General features: G+C 42.7%; 1 protein-coding gene across 3 annotated transcripts in view; it reads right to left on the reverse strand.

Annotated features, from left to right (window-relative positions):
* Positions 1-18,505, reverse strand: part of LOC110090481 (killer cell lectin-like receptor subfamily F member 1) — a 48,279-nt gene that overhangs the window by 2,628 nt on the left and 27,146 nt on the right. For all 3 annotated transcript variants that reach the window (XR_013542728.1, XR_013542727.1, XM_020814106.3), the window contains 4 exons: positions 11,562-11,651; positions 10,776-10,901; positions 4,890-5,044; positions 80-192 (listed from right to left, as the gene is read on the reverse strand). Coding sequence is in view for 1 of the 3 variants with exons in the window: in XM_020814106.3 (XP_020669765.3) it covers positions 80-192; positions 4,890-5,044; positions 10,776-10,901; positions 11,562-11,651 (484 nt within the window). In the remaining 2 variants the exon portion in view is untranslated. The remainder of the gene's footprint in view (positions 1-79; positions 193-4,889; positions 5,045-10,775; positions 10,902-11,561; positions 11,652-18,505) is intronic.

Raw genomic sequence — 18,505 nt, forward strand, 5'->3', positions numbered from 1 at the left:
GATCAAGTTAGATCTAAAAATTCTAAACCTTCCTGCTTTGGTTGAAAAAAAAACCAAAGCCATTATGAAAGATACTTACATGTTTGGATCAAGCTGGGAACCTGTAACTGATGCCCATTTCTCCTCTGATAAAGACGAGTAGAGTCCAATCCAGTAGAGAACAGACTTCTGCATATTTTGTTTTATGAACTTCTGCAGAATGCAGAAAAGTATTAATGTGGTAGCAAAGCACTATTATTCTTCTGTTACTTCTGGGTCTGTTTCTCCCTGCCCGTCTCTGGAAACGCCAGAGCTTCTGAACATAGAAGCACATATCTGCCTTGCAGTATATTCCACACAATACTGTGTCCTTTCATTTGATGTAATCAACAGAGCAACTCTGCATTCCAAATGCTTTGGCCTGTAAGTCTCACCTATTCTAGCCAAGGCAGCCATTGGTGAGGGATTATGGGATATGCAGTTCAGCAGCATCTGGAGGGCCACAGTTGCCCACTGCTCCTTCCTAGTTTGTCTCTTTTCTCATCTGAACACCTAGGGCCAAAGCTTGGGGTGTGTGTGTGTGTTTGTGTGTGTGTTTGAACCCCCTGGGGGGGTTAGATTTCCCCCCAGCCCCATGGCATTCTAATGGGACTGGTTGTGTGTGTGTGAAGGGGTGTTTTGATTCCCCCCAGCCCCATGGCGTTCTGATGGGGCTGGCTGTGTGTGTGTGAGGGGGTGTTTTGATTCCCCACCAGCCCCATGGCGTTCCGATAGGGCTGGCTGTGTGTGTGAGGAGGGTGTTTTGATTTCCCCCCAGCCCCATGGCATTCTAATGGGACTGGTTGTGTGTGTGTGAAGGGGTGTTTTGATTCCCCCCAGCCCCATGGTGTTCCGATAGGGCTGGCTGTGTGTGTGAGGAGGGTGTTTTGATTTCCCCCCAGCCCCATGGCATTCTAATGGGACTGGTTGTGTGTGTGTGAAGGGGTGTTTTGATTCCCCACCAGCCCCATGGTGTTCCGATAGGGCTGGCTGTGTGTGTGAGGAGGGTGTTTTGATTTCCCCCCAGCCCCATGGCATTCTAATGGGACTGGTTGTGTGTGTGTGAAGGGGTGTTTTGATTCCCCACCAGCCCCATGGTGTTCCGATGGGGCTGGCTGTGTGTGTGTGAGGGGGTGTTTTGATTTCCCCCCCAGCCCCATGGCGTTCCGATGGGGCTGGTTCTGGGGGGGGTTTGATTTTTTTCCCCAGCCCCATCGCCTTCCAATGGGGTTTGGAGTGGTTTTTTTTTTTTTTTTGAGATTATTTTTTTCGGCCAGAACCAGTTAATGGGGTTTCAATGCATTCCTATGGGAAATGGTGCTTTGACATGACCATTTCGAGTTACGACCATCTTCTGGAATGGATTATAGTTGTAAGTCAAGGCACCACTGTATATCTCTCTGATGAAGTGGACTTGTCTATGAAAGATCACAACGAAAAATATAGGTTTATAAGGTGCCACCACGTTTATGTCTTCTTAAACTTTTTATTACTCTTTTGCTTTTGCCTAAATAAATCTTTGTTTTTTTTTAATTTTGGTTTTTCTCCACTGTTGCCACTGGGGGTTCTTTTGGGTTCCTTGAACGACTTATTTGATGGGTGGGAGTGGGTGCTTTTATGTGTGTACATTGACCACAGTAGTGGCACACCACTAGATGAGCAGCATAAAAATCTAACCGAATCCATCCATCCAGATTATCCCTCCCTCTTTGCTCTCCTTCTGTGGTAATTTAGTCAGGTGTGTACCCAGAGTGACTGCCATTTTGGGCATTCGGGGTCTGAGTTTGCATTTTATTAGACTCTAGATGAAGTTTGTCTTGTGTTAGAACTACAGTGGACCCTTGACTTACAGACGGCTTGACTTACAGACTTTTTGAGTCACAGACTTCTCTGGCTGCAAAATTTAGGTTTGACTTGCAGCCTGAGAATTGATTTACAGACCAGAAAAAAAACCAAAATGGAACAAAAACGGCCTGTTACGGGATTAATCGGTTTTCAATGCACTGTAGGTCAATGGAGACTTGACCTACAGACTTTTTGACTTGAGAACCGCCTTCCAATACGGATTAAGTTCTCAAGTCAAGACCCCACTGTATACATAGACTGTTTCATTTCATAGACAGTTTTTTTTTACATCTATAAATGTTACTCCACTCTTCTACTTCAAACTGATTCTTTCTTGAATTTCAGGGGGGACACAGTGACTGGAGAAATCAAACCATCTTCCACAGAGTAGCATCTTAGCATCATTTCTTTTTAATGTTCACACAAATGATCAACCAGCATTCCCATACTCCAGCAGGTTAATCTAAACCTATGATCTTGTCCTAACAGTCCAGGGGGGAAACTTTGAGGCCGTTGAGCACCATCTAATCTCACATAGTGTGGATAATTTTGACCTTGACTTCAAGTGACAATCTTTGCTAGCTTCCAGCTCTCCTTTTTATTTCAAAAGGCAAAGGGATATCATTTTGGAAATCATGCACACAAAGTATCTCTAGAGCTTTTGGTCCAATATAGACTTTCTTCCTCAGCTTGCCTAACTCAAGGAAAGGGTTTGGAAACTGGAACATAATTTTCCAGCTTGCATTCTGTGGAATAGGCATGGCAACATTAGTTTACCTGGGAGTTTAAGGGATGTGTATGTTTCTTCATTGTACGTGTTGCACCTACTCACACCTTTGCTTCACCATTTCATAAAGTTAAAAAAAAAGCCCTACAAAGTATTTTGGCACAGGGGGAGTATACAACCACACCCCAAATGTTCTTGCTTCGGTCTTCCCTGAGCAAACAGTACAGATCATGCGCTCAACTTGTGGTATCCTCTACTAGTGGGTAATTCTACTTGAGGAAAGTTTCTGTTGTTGCAATGTGTGTGTAGTGTATACTGTATATTAGAAATGGGTATGAACCAGTTTGTCCTAATTTGTAAAGGCAGCAGCGCAGTTGCTGCTGCTCCCCTCCCCAACCTCCTCAGCCTCAAAAAGCCACTCACTCAGCCAAACTGCCCAAACCTCTTGACTGATCTCTCACTTAGACAAAAAGGTGGGAAGAAGTCTGTGCTCTTGCTTGTGGATGGGAGATTAGCCAAGGAGATGGAGAAATCAAGCAAGCTGGGCCTGGTGAGTGGCTGTTTCAACCAGAGGAGGTAGGGAGGGAAAAAATTAGCTCTTGAGCTGCTGCCTTTATGAACTGGGACGAATCAAGACGAACCGGTTCATGCCCATCTGGTATGCATACTGAAACCTGGTCTCACTACCATTCACAATTGTAAAAAAAAAACAATAACCTTGACTACACATTTGTGTTTGGGTGAGAACTGATGAAAATAGGAGTCAGCTTGTGGGATTTTTCCCTTGTGCGATGTCATTTTGTGTAAGGTTATGAGTAGACATGGGGACGAATATAAAAGTGAATCATGATATTAAACAAATATCGCTGATTCATCAGATCTTAATCGCTTCAAATACGTGAGGACCAGAGACCTCAACGAGGATGAATCAACGAATATAATTCTTTCCCATTCATCCATTCATCTATCCCTCTCTGTTTATGTCCGCAAGAATCAGCTCTTCCTTCTGAGGCATAGGCAGAGAGACATTTTCTCTTCAGGAGGCTTCCTCAAGTCTGCCTGAAGGGAATCCCCCACCCATTTCCCAAGATCACTTGGGTCAGGCTTTACCTGTCTTTCTATGCCCCTGTGGCGTAGACAAGGGAAGCTTGGCTGAAGGAATTTCCCTGCCCCTGCCATCTTTGCAAACAGCAGGGGAGGGGGGGAATCACTTTGATGAGGTTTCCTCAGTCTTTCTGTGTTCACACGAGCATAGAAAACCAAGGGAAATCTAACCCAAGGGATTCTCCCTGCTCCGCTGTCTTTGCAAAGTCAGTGGGGAGGAATCACTTGGTTCAGGCTTCCTCCCTTTATGTCCCCATGGCATAGACTGGGAAAGCCTGACTGAAGTGATTCCCCCCCCCCCAAGGATTCATGGTTTGTCAAGCCACCAGGGAGAAATCTGTGGGTCATGGGTCATCCATGGTTGATGACCCATGAACAATGTAATGAGCAAAAGAGGGTATCCTGTAGATCCTCATGGCTGCTGCTATTGGTGTTTTCAGCATTCAGGCTGCCCTTTGCTATGTAGATCAGGGGTGTCCAACCTTTCACCTTCCCTGGGCCACATTAGAAGATGAAAATTTGGTTTGGGTTGCACATACATTTGGTTTGGGCCGCATGGGAGGGCAGCCCTAGGCGTCCTCCGCAGCCCCGCTCCAAGCGCACTTACTGGCAGCTGCGATCTCAGACAGCAGAGGCTTCCAGCTTTGACTCCGGCGGCTTTATGGGGCCGGGAGGGGGTCTACCTATTGACGGGACGGCACAATGTAGTCACGCAGCCCCCCTGTCTCCTCCCCTCCCACTCCTTCCTTCCCTCTCTCCCCCTCTACTGTTGTGACGTGCCCCGGCCACATTCCGGCCGTAAGCACCCGCAGTGTAACTTGAAACTTTGGAATTTCTTTAAAAATAAAAAATTACACTGGGCCGCATTACGAGCTGACCTGGGCTGCATGCGGCCCTCGGGCCGTGGGTTGGACAAGCCTGATGTAGATCTTTTTCCTGCAGGCAACGCGGGCAGGATATTGTGCAACAATATGAAGCCATTTCCTGGTGTTTTGAATAATCCAGAAGCACAATATCCCACATTCATAAACTGAAGGTTTTTTTGAAGAACTGATTTCGCTTTCAGAGAATTAATCTAAAGCTGGAAATTTTATGCAGATTCAAGTCAGCCTAAGCTGAGCTGAACTCAGAGTTTCTACACAGTGAACATAAATAGAAATGCATCATATAAAATCTATGTGTTTCCTTTTTTTACCATCTCCTCCTCATCTTGGATCACCACCAGATGAGAATTCTTTGTTGCACAATCAGCTTGGCTCTCCTTCCAGCGTTTCATATCCTCTGATCTCCAGTAGCACTTGTCCCTGTAGAGAAGCCAGTTTACAGGGCAGATTCTGCAAGTGGAATTGACTAAGAAGGAGAGAAAGGGATGGTTTGTTAGTGCTTCTGAATAGGCACCTATTTCTAAACCAGGAAACCAAACAAACCAAAAACCCCACTCAAGAAATAAGCAAATGTAAGAACCAGTGGTTTTAGGCATCCAGCAAATCTACGTATTCCAATCACTCTGGCCACAGCTTCTGTAGACTAAACATTTGCAGCTCATTCTGAAATAGTCCTCAGCTATCAAATTGCATGACATTCAAGTGAAGACTGATCGCAATTGGAAGTCACTTTGGGGACAAAATTATGGATTACAGATCTATCTGTATGCAACTTTGGCTTGGTGCCTTTTTCTCCAGGGTATTACAAACTGCATGCACGCACATGCACACACACCCCACAATTCCCCCACCCCTGTTACTTTCCAGAGTGATCAGCACTTCGTTTTGGAAATTCTGGTTTGTGCAGACAAGGTGCTCATCAGGATTTCCCATGGACATTCTGTGTCCTGGAAGGAGCCATTGTGGCAATGGCATATGGCTGCATTGCAGTACCTCTTGTCTCTCTTCTCAGTGTTAAGGTAAAAGAACATATCATGTTGCTCACACAGTCTTAAAAGTGTAGTTAATCTAGCTTTGAAGAAAGAGTTACCACAATGGGCTTGGTCTGGACAACTCTGTCATGTGTTTTTGAAGGCTTTCCTGGCTGGAATCCGATGGCTGGGTAGAGTTCATTGACCTTTTTTGCAGGCTGTATATCTCTACCCCAGCCACAAGGACCGGTGATCACTGCACACAAAAGACTAGCCAACAACACCCATCAATCACAGTGACAGATCATCTCTCCCCCTTATCACAACAAAACACCCATAACAAAAAACACTGATCACAGGAAACACCCAATCTCCTGAAAAGAACAAAATCCTGATCCCACAGCTACAAATACTCAACAATCCCACATAGTACATCAGAACACAGAGTTCTAACTCCTGACTTCTGAAGATTCCGGCCACAGAGACTGGCGAAACGTTAGGAAGAAAAACCTCCATAACATAGGCAAATGGCCTGAAAAACCCACAACAACTAGAGCTTAGTTAGTTAGTTTGCCTTTATATAGTATTTCAGCTCACAGTATTTGGTCTGCTTTTGTCATAATAGAAAGAGATACAAAAAGGCAAATAGTTATACATAGCATCTAAATAGAGATATCAAAACGCAGGGATCGTGGTTGGTTGTCATTGTATATTTAACATTGTAATGATAGAAACTTTGATCTGAAAGTATTACATTGAAGCTTGTGCTGTAAAGGGTGTGAGAACCTCTGTCATGAAATGATAATAGTAGAGTAAGATGAATGTTAGGTTCTGGTCACATCGGGGAAATGTTCTCTTGTAGCCCCCTAGTTAGTTTTTTTTGCTTTTTTTCTGGTCACACAACACACAGTCAATATTGAGACATTTTCCCAGCCAGTGGTATAACTGGAAAATACTGGGCAAGGAGCATGATGTGTGCATTGTGGTATAGAAAGATTGCTTGAGAACATTCAAGGTTGAGAAGTTTTGAACCTATAAATAATGTGGATCTGTCAGGAAATTACAATGTTTGTAATAGAAGAAATTGACATCTTAAACTGAATGTGTAAAGAAAGTTGTTAATCAGCCATAGTGTACAGCTGGGTAGAAAGCTGAGTCATGCTGACTAGGCACAAGGCTGATGTAATTCATATGAGATCACCTGATATGAGGTAATGTTATCTGATTGGTCATATGTACTATATTTATTTATTTATTTATTTGTTGGTTGGTTGGTTGGTTGGTTGGTTGGTTGTTGTGGGTTTTTCGGACTCTTTGGCCGTGTTCTGAAGGTTGTTCTTCCTAAAATTTCGCCAGTCTCTGTGGCTGGCATCTTCAGAGGACAACACTCTGTGCTCTGGTGTAGTTGGCTAGAGAGTGCCAGTATTTAGGGCTGTGAGATAGGCTTTTGTCTTTTTCTGTAGATGGGTGATTAGTGTGTCTTGTTGTGGGTGTATTGTTGTGATAAGGAGAAGAGATTATCTCTCACTGTGGTTGATGGGTGTCATTAGCTGGTCTTTTGTGTGTAGTAATCCCCTGTCCTTGTGGCTGGGTAGAGTTCGTTGACCTTTTGCATGCTGTATTTTTGAGAGCTGGGAGCCAAGTTTTGTTGAGCTTCACACTTTCCTCTTTTTTGTTGAAGTTTTGCTAGTGTTTGTGGATTTCAATGGCTTCCCTGTGCAGTCTGACGTAATGATTGCTGGAGTTGTCCAGTATTTCAGTATTTTGAAATAGAATTTAATGTCCAGTTTGTTTTGGGGCATGTTCAGCTACTGCAGATTTTTCTGGTTGTTTTAGTCTGCAGTGTCTCTCATGTTCTTTGATTCTGGTGTGGACTCCAAATTGCAAAGGTGTCATCCACATATCGGAACCAGACTGTGGGTGCGAGGGGTGCCAAAGCCAGGGCACGTTTTTCAAAATGCTCCATGTAGAAGTTTGCAGCCCCCTCAGCCCAGTTATGGCAAACTTCTACATGGAGCATTTTGAAAAACTTGCCCTGGTTTCGGCACCCCTCGCACCCACAGTCTGGTTCCGATATGTGGATGACACCTTTGCAATTTGAAGTCAGGGTGAACAAAAATTGGAAGAATTTGTCAACCATCTCAACAGCATCCACCCAAATATACAATTCACCATGGAAAAAGAAATAGAGGGCCAACTCCCGTTCTTAGATGTCATGGTCCTACACAAAACTGACCTCCGACTGGGACACAAGGTCTACAGAAAACCTACCCACACAGACCGGTACCTACACAAAAACTCCAACCACCACCCACAGCAAAAAAGAGGCATAATCAAAACACTGGCAGACCGTGCAAATCGGAACTGTGAAGCTCAGTTTCTCAGCACTGAACTCAACCACCTGAATTGGGTCGTACAGGCAAATGGCTACTCCAAAAATGAAATTGCAAGAGCCATCAAACCAAGAAAACAACACCGAACTGAAGAAGAAAAACAGCCACCCACAAATAAAGTATTTCTGCCATACATCAAAGGGGTCATGGACCGCATGGGGAAACTTCGGAAAAAAACACAACCTACAAACAGTATTCAAGCCCACCACAAAAATACAACAAATGTTACGGTCAGCAAAGGACAGAGGGACCCCCTCACCACTGCAGGAATATACCGGATACCTTGCAGCTGTGACCAGGTATATATTGGAACTACAAAACGAAGCATCCACACCAGAATCAAAGAACATGAGTAATATAAGTAATATATATTACATATGTAATATAAGCTTTAAGGAAGAAGCTCTTGTCTCGTGTTTTTCTTCTCTGACAGGATCACTCCCCTCCCTCCAGTTAGCAAACATATACTGAGACCAGGTTACTTTCTTCGGGATGGGTAAGGTAAGTTACCCTGGTCACGCAAGAGAAATGTTATGTAGTTATCCCTCAGTTATGTCGGGGGTTTTTTTGGGGGGGGGGGTCACACAACACGCTGTCAAGAGACAATTTCCCAGTATAACTGCAGAACATTTCCCCAACTCCAGGAGGGTTGTGTTACTTTTCACCTCTATTGTACCAGTGCATTCCTTACCAGGATTCCCTATGTGCACAACCTACCCTGACTTCTTTTCAGAATCAAAACCTTGAAGGTGGCCGCCATTACTGCAGCCCACACATAATTTTTTTAAAAAAACATTTGTGTCAATACATCAATACGTTGTAAACGTATGTCACAGGGGGCACCATTATATTAGTGGCAAGAAATAATTTCTTCTATTTCTGGGGGAAGACGCATTGAAACGTTAGCCTGTCAAGGTCCCCAGGTGGGGTGGGGGGCGATCGCCAGTACTGCCATGCAGATATCGCAAGTCCATTGTGTGCAATGCATTTCTGCAGCAGCGGCCAGTGCAACCGAGGGACAGTTTGCTAAACAGAACCCTCTTCCTGATCAATTTTCCTTCTATTTTCCACGCCCGCCCATGTGCAAGTCTGCCCCCCCATCTGGGTTTCTATTGCACTTGGAATGAAAGGGGCTGGAGATGATAGCTGTGGGTGCAATGGGGAGGAGGGAAACACAGTCACACACCTTAGAGTGAGACTTGTTTCTGATATTTTGATATTATTTTTAATATCTCTGTCTCTGGGCTAAATTGCCCCTTGAGGTAAGAGAGAAAATTAATCAGTACCATGGTGTAGCTGGCCATAACAATCCAAATAGGAGGAAATAAATCAGTACTGCTAAAAGTTCTTGGGAGGTTCGTCCTGGGATTATAAACCATGTGACTACAATTCTGTACAACAGAAGTATGGAAAATATAGAAAGAACTAGAAAACATTTCCCGCATCTGACCACGACCTAAATTACCCTGGATGATTCTTTCAGGTTTTGGATAATGTAATTTACAGTAGTTTTAAATCTCCACATCCTAATATTTCCATCAGCATTTATATTGCTGCTCATTCCACATAGTCAAAAGTTTAAAAATATCTAATGGAATTAGTCCAGCGTTTATATTTTTTTATATAATATCTGTTAGATTTAATACCTTTCTAGTCATATCTGCAATCTGCCTTTCAGCTATAAAGCTGCTCTTATCCTTTTTAATATACTGCATGTATCAATAAAACTATTCATTCTTTCAGCTAATATTGCTCAAAAATCCTGGCACCTTGATTTATTAAACAAATAGTCCTGTATGCCGTTAGATCAGTTGGACCCTTATTGGCTGCTGGAATTTCACTCTTATGAGTATTACCATGATGGTGGGATTTCTCTCCCTTCCAGTATATTATTAAACAGACCCTTCAATTTTAGTAGTTACATCTTTTTAAAAGTTCAATAATATTTTGGTCCCAGTTCATCTATCTCTTTCCTATTTTTAATTTATTAATATCCTCTTCTAACTCATCCTCTGTACCCTCCTGTTCCATCAAATCTTTATCTGCTTCTTGCAATTTCCCTATAGTTTTCTCTATACAGTGGTGCCTCGCTTAACGAGTGCACCGTACAACGACAAAATCGCATAGCGATCCCTTTTTTGGGATCGCTAATGCGATCGCTCAATGAGCTTTAGATAGGGCGAAATTCGCTTTGCGAAGATCGGTAAGCGTTTCGCTTACTGATCTTCGCAAAACGAAGCTCCGACGATCAGCTGTTCGGCGGACAAAATGGCCGCCGGAAGCCCCAAAATGGCCGCACGCAGCGTTTTCGCGCCGTCCCCTCGCTTAACAAGGGCGCAAAAATGGCTGCCGGCCATAGGAAACTTCGCTGAACAGTGAGTAAAGGAGCCTTTTGGAACACATTAAACAATGTTTAATGCGTTCCAATGGCTTTCCCTGTCCCGTTCAGCGATGTTTCGCTATAGCGAAGGTTAATCCGGAACGGATTAACCTCGCTATGCGAGGCACCACTGTATATCCTTTCACTTTCTCCAAAGAAATTTTCCACCCCTGTATTATTTAGTAAAGATTTTATTTAAAATTCCCAATTTTTCTTTTGTTAAATCTCCCTGCCCCAATTTTTATCCTTGATAAAAAGTGCCAGCTGTGATATGGAAAACATCCACCTTGCACAATATCTCATCAAGTCACTTCCTCAGTCTAAGACAAGAGTACTGCTGTTTGAATCAATTGAACATACATTGGAGTTGACTTTCCAGTTTCCCACTGATTTAGTGAGTCTACTCTTTTATAACACTAATCAACAGAATTTCAGCCAATGTATTTATATTACCTGAGGATCTGTCCTGGCTTTGGTTGCAGAGCTCCCTGTTTAGACGGGCCTGGAAATCATCTAAAGGGGTGCTGCATTTTGCTCTGCCAACATCTGCATCAGATTTTCCTTTCTCCAAGTGCACAGCTTTCGAAAACAAATAAGTAAACAAGTGGCTGAATAAATCAGGCAATGGAAGTTTAAAATATGGATACCAAAGAATGAAGAAAGAAATCTGGTGTTAAAAACGGGGGGGGGGGGCAGCTGCAAAAGACAATTCTTAGACCCTAGACAAGGGGTTTTAAGGAGGTACTGTTCATCATACACAAATGAGGGAGAGTGTACCAACTGTACCTCTATGAATTTGTTGTTGTTTAGTTGTTAAGTCATGTCCGACTCTTCGTGACCCCATGGACCAGAGCACGCCAGGCCCTCCTGTCTTCCACTGCCTCCCGGAGTTGGGTCAAATTCATGTTGGTTGCTTCGATTATACTGTCCATCCATCTTGTCCTCTGTCATCCCCTTCTCCTCTTTCCTTCACAGTTTCCTAACATCAGGATCTTTTCCAGGGAGTTTTCTCTTCTCATGAGATGGCCAAAGTATTGGAGCCTCAGCTTCAGGATCTGCCCTTCCAGGGAGCACTTGGGGTTGATTTCCTTCAAAATGGGTGGGTATGTTCTCCTTGCAGCCCAGACTGCACTATTTTTCATTTTCCTTTCAAAATGTATGAAAGTTCCATGAACGTTATTTGTGGGACCACCCCTAAAAATGCAGTTAGTTACAAAAATAGGTTCCTCTCATACTCACCCAAAACTATAACGATTGCCACCAGGATGATATTCCAAATGAATCCTACCCACAGAGTGATATGGTGCCATCGGGGACACTGGGGAGCATCTGTGAAAAGCAACACCTGATGCATGAAATTGAAGGACAAGGGTAAGAAGTATCTCTCAGCCAGTAAATTCAGATTAGTGGAATGCTCCCAGCAATGAGCTGCTCTGGAAAGGCGTTTCATCTTCCATGCCATGTTACCTACAGCTGCAGGCATTCCCCTGTGGGCATTTGTCAATAGACTAAAGAGTCAGCAAAGACCAGCATTGCTTCTCAACAGACTTTTGTAGACTCGAGTTCTTCCAGAATCTTTCTAAGGAAACCCTTCAAACAGTCTTTTTTTTTTTCATCTCTAGCAATAAAAACTACAAATACCAGGTGAATAAAATTGGCAGATTAAAAGTCTCTACTTCTCTTTGTTAGCATCTTCGAGTAGCAAGTGACACATTTATACAGAAAAATCATGAGGCATGGCATGGACGGTGGTAAATTGCATTCAGGAAGCGAACTGTATAAAGCTGTGCAACCACACTTAAGAACCTAAGACGAGCCCTGCTGGATCAGGCCAAGGGCCCATCTAGTCCAGCTCCCTGTATCTTATGGTGGCCCCACCAGATGCCTCTGAGAGCACATGAGACAACTAGAGACCGGTCTCCTAATACCTCCCCCACTGCATCTGCCATTTGGAGGTCCCTTCCTATGAAGCCTGGAGATTGCACATCCCCCTCATGGCTTGCAACCTGTGATGGACTTTTCCTCCAGAAATCTGTCCAATTCCCTTTCAAAGGCATCTTGGCCAGATGCCATCACCACATCCTGTGGCAAGGAGTTCCACAGACTAACAACATGCTGGGTCAAGAAATATTTTCTTTTGTCTCTTCTCACTCTCCCTACACTCAATTGGAGTGAACGTTGTTGGTGTTATATTTTACAAAGAGTGTTTCTGCTGAATGAAGCTACTAAAAGGAAAGACAACAGGTGAAATTAAAGAGGCCATTGACCTTCATAAATGCAGAGCCTCTCTCAGTAGGCTCAACATAAATCAAGGGAGGCTTTTGGCAAGAAGCAGCAACAACAGACAGAAGAATATACTGCCAGATATTGTAAACGAAGTCAGTGTGGGCGTTTCCCTATGGGTGAGAAAAACAGCTAAATATTGTTGAAGGATTTATATGCTCTGAAATTCCAAACTAACTTAATTGCAACTGGAACAATCAACGAGAAGCAATTGTACTTTGGGTATATATAATCCAAGTGTTTCCTTGAGAAAGAAATAAGTGATTAACATAAATATAATGCGAATTTTGTTTTTGTAAATAAATAACTAAGGCAAGATTCTGCTGTGCCATTCTGCATGTAAATAAGGAATTTTTAAAAAGTGACAACAAGAGCTGTCAACAAAAAGAAGAAAGTCCAAAACTCAACAAAGCCTGGTTCCCAGCACTGAAAAATACAGCTTACAAAAGGTCAAAGAACTCTACCCAGCCACAAGGACCAGTGATCACTGCACACAAAAGACCAGGTAATGACACCCATCAATCACAGTGACAGATCATCTCTCCCCCTTATCACAACAATACACCCACAACAAAAAACACACTGATCACCATAATCACCCAATCTCCTGAAAAAGATAAAAGCTGATCCCACAGCTATAAATACTCAACTATCCCACAAAACTGTACCAGAGCACAGACAGCGCTCTGACTTCTGTCCTCTGAAGATGCCGGCCACAGAGACTGGTGGAACATTAGGAAGAACAACTTTCATAACACAGCCAAAGAGCCTGAAAATTTTACAGGTATTCGCTTAGTAGTAGATGGTTGTCTTTATTTCTTCACTACCAACTCCCCCCATCTCACCTCCCATCAGAGCCTTTTATAGTTTGTTTGTAATTGAGAAGTTGCTCAAGACACATGATATTCTTCTTCTTTCCCCACCCCACTGGTTTTGTTTTAAAACCCAAAAGAGGGGTTTCCTTTCTCTACCTGACCCTCTTTTCTCACCAGCCTGCAGGACTCTTAGACAGAGTTCTAATCCTTGTCCTTTGAAGAGGCCGGCCACAGAGACTGGTGAAGCGTTATGAGGCAAAACCTTCAGAACACGGACAAACAGCCTGAAAAACCTACAACAAGCAAACTTGTTAATGTTTTTTTTTTAGTTTTCAAAAGCTTTTCCCATACGTTTTTTAAACTCCAAGCAAATCTGATTGATGGTTGGGCAAATATCAGCATAGCTACAAATATACAGGCAAATGCCATTGACAGCACACTGTTGTCATGATGCCATTCATGAGACATTTTCTACTAAACAAAATTGCCACAACATGAGTTCATAAAAATTATGAATGGATAACAACTGCAAAATATCCGAACAATAAATCTAGAGGAAGGACATCATTACACATTACACATCATTACACAGGAGACCAGGCTGGCTCCATCTTTGCTGTCCTTCTGCAGGCAGACAAAGACCTTTATTTTCAGGCAGGCTGACTGTGTGGATTTTTAAATGGATTATTGTATCTTTCTGCTTCAAATGCATTGCTTATGTTTGTTAGTATAGTATTCCTTTGATCTTTTTGCATTGGTATACTCACTGTTTAGCTTTAAATACCATCTTTTAATTATATAAGCCTTTTTAAGGCTTACATAGTTACATATTGGGTCCTTTTTAAGGAGAACGTAAGATAAAAATATTTTAAATAAACAATAAATAAAGAATGCAACCAAAAACTGTGCAAAGTTGATAGTGGCCTATCTCGAAAAGGAGTAAGTCAGAGTGGTTAGTACGTGTGGGCAGAGATGGACATATTAGTCATATATTCATCATCAGAGATGGTCTCTTTTGCACTTGAAAAAGGATGTGGGTTGATGGCTGAAGAGCAGAAAAAACATGTTCACATCTTGTACTGTGGTTTGATTTTAACAGAGTGGGCACGATCAGATGGACTGATATGTGTGCTGGGCATAAGAAGTGTGTGGATTTTTGCCTTTAAAACCCACGCTATGGAGAGCAAGGCTCCAGCACACATCAAATCTGCATGTCTGCATAATGTGTAGCCTAATCAAGTGTAGATGTAAGGCAGATTGACTCTAAATAGTTTATTTTAATATTCACATTTTATGCTACTCTTGTATGTGTAATTGATCACAACCTATATTTGAAGATCTTCGTCAACTGCTAAAAGCGTTCTTCCAGTAATTCACCCATTCTTTTCCCGAGTATTTTTTTTTCCTGCTTTGCACCTATAACATACGTAAGTTTTAAATTTGCTCCTTTTACAGATGGTCATGAGATTTTCTCTGAGTTAATCCAGAGAGGTCAAAAAGGAGAGAGAGAGACAAACTGCACAATCTCCTGAATTCTCCTTTGTCTTAGATTAAAATTGGAGCTGGATTTCATGGTTGAGGGATATTCTACATAGTTGGAAATAAATCTCTCTTGGCTGACCAAAGGCTTTGTCATCTGGGGAATCCTCCAGCCTATGGTTGGAGACTTATGTTGGAATCCCTGCAGCAGTCTGGGCTGGTCTGGCATCCAAAACCCGAAAGAATCATCCAGGGTAATTTAGGTCCTGGTCAGACGAGGGAAATGTTTTCTAGTTCTTCCGATACTTCCCATACCTCTGTTGTACAGAATTGTGGTCCCATGGTTTATAAAGGTAAAGGTTCCCCTTGACAATTTTTGTCCAGTCGTGTTCGACTCTAGGGGGCGGTGCTCATCCCCGTTTCTAAGCCATAGAGCCAGCGTTTTGTCCGAAGACAATCTTCCGTGGTCACATGGCCAGTGCGACTTAGACACGGAACGCTGTTTCCTTCCCACCGAAGTGGTCCCTATTTATCTACTTGCATTTGCATACTTTCGAACCACTAGGTTGGCGGGAGCTGGGAAAAGCGATGGGCGCTCACTCTGCCGAGTGGATTCGATCTTACGACTGCTGGTCTTCTGACCCTGCAGCACAGAGGCTTCTGTGGTTTAGCCCACAGCGCCACCATGTCCCTCCCATGGTTTATATGCCAGGACAAATGTCCCAAGAACTTTTAGCAATACTGTTTTATTTCCTCCTATTTCAATTGTTATGGCTGGCTACACCATAGTACTGAGTGAGTATCTGTCTGTCTGTCTGTCTGTCTGTCTGTCTAATCTAATCTAATCTAATCTAATCTATCTAAAATAATCTCAATATATCAGAAAAAAAGTCTCCCTTAATGGTGCGTGAGTGTACTTGACTCCACCCCCCTTCCACATAGCTTTCCTCCTCCCCCGTGCACCCACAGCTAGCATCTCCAGCCCCTTTCATTCCAAGTGCAATAGAAACCCAGGTGGGGGGGGCAGACTTGCACATGGGCGGGCGTGGAAAATAGAAGGAAAATTGATCCGGAAGAGGGTTCTGTTTAGCAAACTGTCCCTCGGTTGCACTGGCTGCTGCTGCAGAAATGCATCGCACACAATGGACTTGCGATATCCGCATGGCAGTACGGGCGATCGCCCCCCACCCCACCCGGGGACCTTGACAGGCCAACGTTTCAATGTGTCTTCCCCCAGAAATAGAAGAAATTATTTCTTGCCACTAATACAGTGGTGCCCCCGTGACATACGTTTACAACATATTGATGTATTGACACAAATGTTTTTTTAAAAAAAATTATGTGTGTGCTGCAGTAATGGCGGCCCCCTTCCTGGTTTTGATTCTGAAAAGAAGTGGGCAGGTTGTGCACATAGGGAATCCTGGTAAGGAATGCACTGGTACAATAGAGGTGCAATGTAACACAACCCTCCTGGAGATGGGGAAATGTTCTGCAGTTATACTGGGAAATTGTCTCTTGACAGCGCGTTGTGTGACCCCCCCCCCAAAAAAAACCCAACATAACTGATGGATAACTACATAACATTTCTCTTGCGTGACCAGGGTAACTTACCTTACCCATTCCAAAGAAAGCAATCTGGCCTCAGTATATATTTGCTAACTGGAGGGAGGGGAGTGATCCATGGAGAAGTCATTTCTAGGTTCAAAACTTCTCATCTTCGAATGTTCTTCTCAAGCAATCTTTTCTACACCACAACAGACACATTATCTTCCTTGCCCAGCTTTTATTTTGATTTTAACTGATGCTCCATGTTCTAACGGATCACTTATTTTAAAATTTTGAGTTCTTTAAGACTGTGTGCATGTAATTTATTTCATACATTTGTAGCTGGCCACCATTTAAAAACCCTCAGCAATGCTTTATAATAGTATAATTCTGGACAAACTAAGATGGCAGTCATTGAGGTGGTGGTCAAAACTGCTGCCGCAGGTGGCCTACCAGGTGGTGCTTTGTTGAGGACAAACTTAATCTTGTATTAACCTTGGCAAGATATAAAGTTAGTGTATAAAACACTAGACAAGGGAAGCAATAAGTGCTCTCCTATCTGTGTCTCAATTGCATTATACAACTAGCAAAATAAACCTGGAAATTGGTACCTTGTCTGTTCTTTGCAGAGGCAGATACCAAAGTACTCCTCCTAGCCTTCAGGAGATTTAAGATCTATATAGCCTTCTAGCATTGCTGGCAATTTGTGAAAAGGTGTGTTATCATTTCTTCATGATCACACAATTGTATGTATTTAAATGTAACTTGCGTCTTTTCTAACATTAGCAGTGAATATCTATCTTGAATAACAGTATCCTGCAGTATGTTATAATAATAAACTTGCAAATGTAGAGCTGGAAAGGACCCTATAGATCATTGAGTCTAGCCCTCGTCAGGCACAGTGGGAAACTGAACTCCCAACCTGGCTCTGCAGCCAGATATCTAAACTCCTTTGCTGTCCAGCAGATAAGTGCCAACCTAGAAATAAAATGACTGATTTCTGTTTTTTCTTAAGAAATAACCAAATAGCATTGAGGTGATATGATGAGTTTGTGTGCGTGTGCATTTATTTGTGTTTGTGTACAGAGGCATGTTAGTGATATGTGTGTGTCCCCTTATATTTTCTTAATTTAGACCATTCATATTATTGTTATTTGCTCTCCTGGAGGAAATATGCAACCTCTGTGTGCTAAATCCAACATTAGTGCCATCTGGGGAATACGCAATGAAACGAGATAGACTTTTTCAAAGGTCCTATTTATTCCAATAGATCCTTCTGAGAATAATGGAATCACAGGGATCACCATGTATCACCAGATCAAGCTCTTACCAATACATAGCAAGAAGTACATAGCTAAAGCATCACAGCTAAAGCACCTTGTAGCCTCGACAAAAGGTCACCCAAACTTCAGATTTCCGAATAAAGACACCTTTGTCTTTACAATTCACAACTTTCAATTTCAGGAAGCTCTTCTTAAATTTTAATCGAAATCTTGGTGCTTGCAACTTAAGTTACTTGTTCCATCTTCCCCCTTGACAGCCCTTCAAATATTTACAGATGGCTAGGATGTGCCCATTTCATTCTCCTCTTCTGTAGTCTAAACATACCCAGCTCCCTCGACCATTTCTCAGAGGGCTTGGTTTCCAGACCCATTATTATTTTGGTTGCGCTCCTCTGGATACTTTCTGGCTTCTTAAAGTGTGTTGCCTTGAAGTTCGCGCAATATTCCAGATGAAGTCTGGTTGACATATAATATAGTAGTACTTATTACTTCCTTTGGGTCTCCAGATGTTCTTGGTCTAAAACTCCCAGAAGCCTTCACCACTTTCTGGAAGTTGCATGCAAGAACACTTGGGGACTCAAGAATGGTAATCACTACCCTATACGGTCACTGGTGAAGCTTAGTGCTGCATTAACAAATTTTTCTGTCATCGCCTTACACTATAGTAGTTTCTATGGACAGAAAAGAGCAGATACGGATTAAATGGTTTTCAATGCATTCCTATGGGAAATGCAGATTCAACATAAGAACTTTTCAACTTGAGAACCACCTTCCAATA

The sequence above is a fragment of the Pogona vitticeps genome, chromosome 2 (genome assembly GCF_051106095.1).
Source record: "Pogona vitticeps strain Pit_001003342236 chromosome 2, PviZW2.1, whole genome shotgun sequence".
In the NCBI taxonomy this organism is placed as follows: Eukaryota; Metazoa; Chordata; class Lepidosauria; order Squamata; family Agamidae; genus Pogona; species Pogona vitticeps.